At 56.0% G+C, this 7,465-nt stretch overlaps 1 protein-coding gene across 15 annotated transcripts in view; it reads right to left on the minus strand.

Moving 5' to 3' along the window:
* The window catches only part of THAP4 (THAP domain containing 4), a 34,754-nt gene that overhangs the window by 27,114 nt on the left and 175 nt on the right, over positions 1-7,465 (minus strand). Inside the window, exons 1-4 of one of the 15 annotated variants that reach the window (XM_081490606.1) lie at positions 7,338-7,407; positions 6,657-6,718; positions 5,790-5,863; positions 4,406-5,589 (exon numbers count right to left, since the gene is read on the minus strand). In XM_081490606.1, coding sequence (XP_081346732.1) covers positions 4,406-5,561 — 1,156 coding nt within the window. In that variant the 5' untranslated portion in view covers positions 5,562-5,589; positions 5,790-5,863; positions 6,657-6,718; positions 7,338-7,407. Of the gene's footprint in view, positions 1-4,401; positions 5,590-5,789; positions 5,977-6,653; positions 7,408-7,465 lie in introns of those variants that run through there. The other 14 variants (XM_081490607.1, XM_081490610.1, XM_081490614.1 and 11 more) reach the window with 14 other exon arrangements.

The following is a 7,465-nucleotide window of genomic DNA, read 5'->3' on the forward strand; positions in this document are numbered from 1 at the left end:
GACACTCCTTAGATCGGTGGCTGCAGGGGTTGGGAAGGACCGCATGAACAGACAGAGTTTCAGGACAAGAGTCTAGGATGCTACGCTGAGGATATGTGCGCTTATGCATTTGTCAAACTCCAAGCATAAGGCGTCCCGCGGGCTCAGCTGCCCAAGCATCCCCAGGGTGTGCCTGGGCCCTGGCTGGGAGGCCTACAGTGGTTGCCCTCCACCAGACCTTCACTAGGGCAAGGCTGGTCTGGTGCTCGTGCATTTGTATTCATTGAAAAGATTCCTTTCTGTCTCTTCCCCACTGTGTTTTTTTTGTGGAGCACAGATTCACCTTCAATGGTCTGAAATCCCAAAATTTCTATCTGTCCAATATTTTGTTTTATTCTACAGAGTTGGTCTTAAGACGGATCCTCTTAAGATTTGTATCTTTCAAAAATATTCTTTTTTGTTAACAAGTTTGTCAGTGCGTTAAAAAAAACCCAAAAACCTCAAATATAAGACAGTGAACCTAAATGTAACCTACGGGACTTAGTTAATAACAACATATCAGTATGGGCTCACAACTAGTAATGAATGAACCTCTAGCACAAGTGGAAATGTGAGATGTTAGCAGTAGGGAAATAGCGGGGAGGGGGGAATGCCTGTGTTGTCCGTTAATTTTTCTGTAAATCTACAACTTTCCTTAAAAGAAAAAACCCAAATTATTAGAAAATGGGATTCCTTGGTGGCTCAGCTGGTAAAGAATCTGCCTGCAATGCGGGAGACCTGGGTTCGATCCCTGGGTTGGGAAGATCCCCTGGAGAAGGGAAAAGCTACCCACTCCAGTATTCTGGCCTGGAGAATTCCATGGACTATACAATCCATGGGATCACAAAGATCCCATGTGTCCATCGGACAGAACTGAGCGACTTGCACTCATTAAAAAACAATGGAAGGTAGGGAGTAAGCAGAACCACAGACGAAATAAGATGGTCAGAATCCTGACAAACGCAGAAGCTGCGGTGGGAAGCTGGTTCACCGGGGTTATTATACTATTCTGTTTCATTTGTCCATGTTCAAGATTTCCACAATAAAAGCTTTTAAAACTCCAAATTAATTCAAGAATTGTATGTATAAGGAATAAAAGAACAGGAAGAAAATTCAGATATTTTGAGGCAAGTATTAAATTACTGACCTGAGGGCACCGCTGAATCACACTTAACAGTGGACATCCTTGTCTGTGGGGACATTCACAGGTCAGCAAGCAAGGTGGAATAGCATGGTCAGGGAAGGGCAGAGACGAGACGAATCTGGGAAAACGTTCAACCTCCCTGGTTCACAGAAATGCCTGCAACATGCCTGGTGCGGCCGGACACCCGGAGCGAGTCTGGGCTCGGTGAGAGTGCGCCCGTTCTGTGGGAACACCACTCAACACCTGCTTCTGGGGGGCAAGCTTCCCAGACCCAGAATCTGCAGCCCCAGTGGCCCGGCTGTTGTCATGGGTGTTCTGTCCAAAAGAGGGGGCCTGGCTGAAGATGAAGGACTGAATAAACACGTGTGCAGCCCCTTCAACACAGAATCCCTGCAAAATGACCGGAAGACCCCTTCACTGATGAACAGTCGAGAGTGCAGCCGGCCTGGAGGACAGCAGGGGAGGCTGGCCGGCAGGGACTCGGAGTGCCCGCTCCCCTCCCCGGGCCCCTCTCCTTGGTGCTCCCCTCTTCCTGGTGCTCCCCTCCCCGGGCCCCTCTTCCTGGTGCTCCCCTCCCCCCGGTGCTCCCCTCCCCGGGCCCCTCTTCCTGATGCTCCCCTCTCCCCGGTGCTCTCCTCCCCCCGGTGGTCCCCTCCCCCCGGTGCTCCCCTCTCCCTGGTGCTCCCCTCTCCCTGGTGCTCCCCTCCCAGAGCTCCCCACTCAGCACCTTCTGCAGCCCCTCCCCCGGGCCCAGCCTGTTCCTCTCGCTCAAGGCTCTTCCTCAAAACTTCCCCGTAGAGCCACGCTCGCTCCTGGCTATTGCCCACTTTCCCCAGGCCCCTCACGGCTAAATCTCTTAGAGCCTAGTCCCTGGCCACCCTCAGTGGCCCCCTCCCTTCACCAGGTCTCCACCCAGTTCTGTCCACACCACTCTGAGGAGGCTGGTCACCAGTGACCCATGTGGCTGAGGCAGCCATCTTTTCTGCACTCTGGTTGGAGCTGCTGCAGCCCACCTGAGCACCCCCTTTCTGCAACACCTTCTACCTGATGCTGCAGACACACGGATGCTACTTTGAGCGGCTGGGTGCTGGCTCTCTGGCTTCAGACCTAAGGGGCGTCTCAAACTCGACTCCTCTCAAAACGTCACTGTCACAGGAGCTCCCTTGAGATCATTAACTGTTTCCCCCAAAGAGGGCAAAATCGCTAACGATGAACAGTGGTGAGTCAAGTAACCAGTGTGATGCGTACACGCATCTAGCTACGGGTGTGTGATGGGGATGTGTGGATATGGCGCTCAGATCAGACAACACGGGCGCGTGGGGAGGGAGGGTGGCTGGGGGCTGATTCACTCAAGCATTTACAGGAAGACAGGACAAATGCCGGCAGTCACCCACCAGAGCAGAAAGGGAAACAAGAAAGCCTAACAAATTAAAAGGATGAAGAAGCAGGCCCAAGGTTCCATCTACCAATCATCCCAGTTGTAAGACTATTAAATTACTATATAAAATGGCTCTCAGATTGAGTTAAAATATAGCTACAAAATAAAGGCATAAAAAAGTTTGAAAATAAGAACAAGTAAAACTTTAAATGGGACAAAATGGCTTTTCTGTTTGATAACATGCAGGCACACTCACATGTCTAACAACATGCAGGTGAAACTGGAAAGACTTTAAAGCAATAAGTGAGAGACCTACCTCACTTCTCAGAAACCCACAGAGCAGTGGATACAATAAATTAGGAAACAGATCAGCTGACCAATGAAATAAGCTAGATCCAGCGCTGACAAGAACAATGTAACCAGCCTGCGGAGAGTACAAGTTCTTCTCTCAGCGGGGGAGAGGCTCTGCGAGGTGGTCACACACAGAATGTACAGGGCCTCTGTGAAACCTCAGAAGATTCTCGAAGGTTGCCAAAGCACTGGACCCCCCCCCCCAACAATCAAACAAAAATCAGCTCCCTTCCCCTAGGCTATGCACTTGAAAAACCATGGCACCCTCCTAAATAACGCAGGTTAAAGAGGGAATCAAGGCTAAAATTACAAATGCTTTAGAAACCAACAGCCCAGAAAGCAGCGGGAGGTGGGTGTGTGGCGCAGAGCCAAAGCAACAGAAGGGGCCAGCCTCACCTGCAGGATCGGGAAACCACACACTGTCTCAAAGGAGTCAGCACTGCCCTCCAACAGCAGAAAAGCCATGAACGCAAGACAGCAGAAAGAAATGAGGACGAATGAAGAAGAAAAAACAACGGAGACTTGATCAATGCAGGCGGCTTGGAAAGAACTGCTACCGTGATAAACTTAGGGCCATTTGACCAAGAAGAACAGAAAAAGTACCAGAAAGTAGTTACTAGGTACGAGAAAGTACAAAACCGCTTTAAAACACTAGGCGAGAGTGCAGCGTGTGGCGCTGACCAGTACGTCAGAGTGGGTTTGGGTTTCGCTTGTTTTTGGCTGTTGACATGGGGCCGGGGGGGGGGTCCAGGAAACCCTGAAGAGCCTGCGTCACACTTCAGCCTTTCCTCACCTGCAGTTAATTACAACTCGGAAGACAAACGCGGATTCAGACTAAATGCACAACGTGGAAGGAAAATGGTTTCGACCTTCATACACTTAACGGGCAAGAGACACTCTCCTCCGAACAAATTTTCCCAGAAACAAACAGTAAACTAGGAGGGAAAGCAGAAACATAAGTGATAACATGTGAGACATATATCCAACCTATGGATACAAAGATGCGTAAATAAAAGCAGAAAATTAGAATAGTCTAGTCACCTGGGAAGCCCCAATGGGACAGTGGAACCTTCACCGCTTCTTGGCCTACAAATTTCTGTAGTGTTCTTATGAGAATGCACTCTACTTCAGTAGGGTTAGCAATTTTAAGGTTAGTATTAACATTCAAAACTATCTGACATCAGGGATATTCATCACAACGCAACCGGAAAGGACTTCCCTCTGATTTAAAGAGTCTCTTCTCATCTGTCTAGTGGTTCACAGTTTCTGTCTTAACTTACACTCAAGGCCTAACTTTCCAGGACTCTGCCTGCGGTGTGTGACAGAAGGGCCTCCCTCGCCAGGCCCCTCCCCGTGGCCCTGGGTCTCCCCACCCCCTTCCTCACTGGCTAAAGCCCTCAGCTACAGTTGCTACCCCGGCTCCCGTCCCTCCGGAGGGGCCTGGAGACAGCGCACCGGGGGCCCCTGGGCCCCAGAGAAGCCCCCTGCGCGGCCCGCGAGGCTTGGGTACTGACCGCGGCCAGAGGGCAGCAGGCTGCTCAGGTGAGGGAGGCTCAGCCTCCGCAGCTGGTCCAGCTTCTGGCGCAGCTCGCGCACCTGGCTGTCCGAGCGGCTGACCCTCTGGCGCAGCGTCCGCAGCTCGCCGTTCTTCTTCTCCACCTGCTCCCGCAGGCAGCACACCTGGCTCTTGCTCTGGCGAGAGGAGAAGCAGTAGGAGTGCAGCGAATCGATGAGCTTGCAGGCGCCCGACGCCGACAGGATGACCTCGTTGATGGACATGGGGCTGGCGTCGCTCTGCTCGCTCTGGACGGCCTCCGCCGCCGGCTTCGGGGTCACATCGGTGGGAGGCGCCGAGGCGCCCTGGGCCTGCTTCTGCGGCGTGGCCGTGAGCGACGAGCTGGCGGTGGGGGATGCGCGCAGAGGGCTCTGCGCCGGCCCCTTGTCGGGCCCGGGGCTGCTGCCGCTGCAGCCGGGCTCGGCATCTCTCCTCGGCCTCTTCCGCTCCACGGGCTCCCGGGGGACGGCCGGCCTCTCTCGGGCGTGCTTGGAGGAAAAGCTATAGGAATGAAGCGAGCCGATGAACTTGCAGGCCCCGGAGCCCGGGGGCGTGAAGTCATCCGCGGAAACGCCGCTCCGGTCTACCAGGCCGCCGCCGGCGGGGGCGGCGCTCCCATCGCCAGCATCCACGGCCCCTGTGCAGGCTTCTCCCCGGCTGCCGGAGGTGGCGGTGGAAGCAGGACCGTCCTCCGCGCGTCCTTCCGGAGGCTGCCGCGCCCGCTCCTGACCAGCGGCCTCCCGGGCGGCCCTGGTCGTGGTTCTGCCCTGCGGCGTGGCCCGCTTCAGCTTGCGGGACCCCGGTTTGGCCATCGGGCTTGCACTCGAGGACGACGGTGACCCTGCAGCTGCCTTCCCGTCCGCAGTATCACTCGCCTGTGCCCTTAGACCCGCCGAGGCCTTCCCGGCATCCCTTCTCCGGGGGCGGCCATGGCCTCCAGGCCCCCTTTTCTTCTCCGCCAGGTGGAAGATGGACGGCACGGCCGTGGGCTTGAGCAGGCGGTGCTGGTCCTCCAATCTCTTGGAGAAGCTGTCTTTGGTGAAGTGCTCACTGCAGAGGAAAGAATACTTAGTGGGGGTCCAGTTATCCCTCTGAACAGCCTTCAACCACTGCATCAGACGCTTTGAGTCCTTTAGAGGGAATCTGCAGGACAAACAACAAATTACAAAAAAAATAATTAAAATGCCTCCCCCTAATACTATCAACTATAACAGGAGAATAACAGTTTTTACAAATACCCAGACCTGTATTGACATTCCCATTTACAAACTTAGTGAAGATCTAAGGAACACCTTGCACCTGCAACTTATTAGTGGAACAGAAAGATGAGAGGCACTGCCTACCCTTTAGGAGCTACAGTCCATGGGGCAAATCAGAGGTGCAGGCGAATACCTCCTCCTAGGCTGCAGTAAAGAACCTGCAGGGAAACGGAGTGCTCGGATGGCATTGCAACAGCAGGAAAGGCTCCAGGAAGTAGTTCCTAGAAGCTCACAGCAGGCCAACCCTCCCGGTGTGCTGGGATGCAGGACTCTGGATGCCAAGAGGAGGAAGGATGGCTGCCCATGGGCACCCCCCCCATTTAGAAGTCAGGTCCAGTGTCAGCCAACAGAGATGGGGGCAAGAGGCCAGGAAAGCACCCCACCCCAAGGTGCCCCAGCTGTGGCTCAAGGAGCTGAGGGTGTGAGACGGGCTCTAAGAGAAGGCCCTGTACTCCCAACACACGTTCACCACCAGGAGGAAGACCACTCCCTTTAAAAAGCAACCAGCCCCTGGAAGATACTGAATAAAGTACTTAATAAACATTTTTTTCTTCTTCATTCAGGCAAGACCTCCATTTAGAAAACTCTAATGAAACTGCACATGCAAGTGTGGGGGTGGTGCGGCCATTCTGGAGGGCTGTTCGCTGCACCTTAAGTCATCTAATCCATCTGAGTGCTGCGAGGACCGGGACCTGCGGCGGGCGGGCGGGCGGGAGGGGGGGGGGCGGTGCTGGAATACCAACTCCTCAGCAAGTTCCAACAACTTCGACCTTCTAAATTTCTTCATTGCTTTGGGAGCCCCTTACCCTAAGACTCTCGTCCCACCCCCAGTTCTCAGATGAGAAAACTATTGCCTCTGGAGGGAACTTGAAAAAGCAAGGAGCTGACATCTGCAATAACCTATTAACTATCTTAATAGATTGTGACGATTTGAGAATTAGCACTAACCACCTTCAACTTCCAGTGAGACTCTAAAGAGCCTTCGTGCAGGTATTGGAAACTTAAACATCCCCCTGAAACAGCAAAGAGAAAAGTCTGCGGCGGGAGGCTGTTCGGGCAGAGTTTCTTCTGCTCACGTTCTGATACCGCAGGCGGGAGGTCGCAGGAAACCACTCGCTGAAAAGGGCTGAGTCCCAGCGCCTTCCCGAAGCGGGCCAGGCCAGAAAGAAGGCCGACCCCCTCCCCGTCCTGGGCCACCCTCCGCGGCGCCACGACTCGCAAGCGGCGCCCCGGCGGGAGCGGGCCGGGCCGGCAGCACGCGGGACACTGCCGGGCGCCCCCCGGGACCCGGGGCCGCCCGGAGGCCCCCCAGGACACAGCGTCCGGGCGCGCGTCAGTCCCCAGGGCGCGTTCGCTCGGCCACGTCCCGATCCAGAGGTCCAGGCGGGCTCCCCGCGACGGAAACGGCAGCAAAGTGACCGCGAGCGCAAGAGGACGGCCGCGCCGAGGGAGCGCGTCCCCCGCGTGCCCCGTCTCGGGAGCCCGGCGGCGGCAGCCCGAACGCCGGCGGCTCAGGGCGCCTGGCGGCCTACGAGCGGCCGAGGGTCGCGGGCTCTGGGGGCCGCGGTGGCCCGAGGCTCCCGGCCCAGAGACGCCGGCGGGCCAAGGTCACACAGCGCCGCGCTGACTCACTCGCGGGGCCGGCGCCCCGAGCGCCCCCGCGTCCGGCCGGGCCGCGCCGCCTCGCTCGCCCCGCGGGGCCGGGCCGGGCCGGGCCGGGCCGGGCGGGGGCGTGGCCGGCGGGCCGCGCGGGTGGCGGG

This window comes from Giraffa tippelskirchi, chromosome 5 (genome assembly GCF_054371585.1).
Source record: "Giraffa tippelskirchi isolate mGirTip1 chromosome 5, T2T-mGirTip1v1.2.pri, whole genome shotgun sequence".
Taxonomy (NCBI): domain Eukaryota; kingdom Metazoa; phylum Chordata; class Mammalia; order Artiodactyla; family Giraffidae; genus Giraffa; species Giraffa tippelskirchi.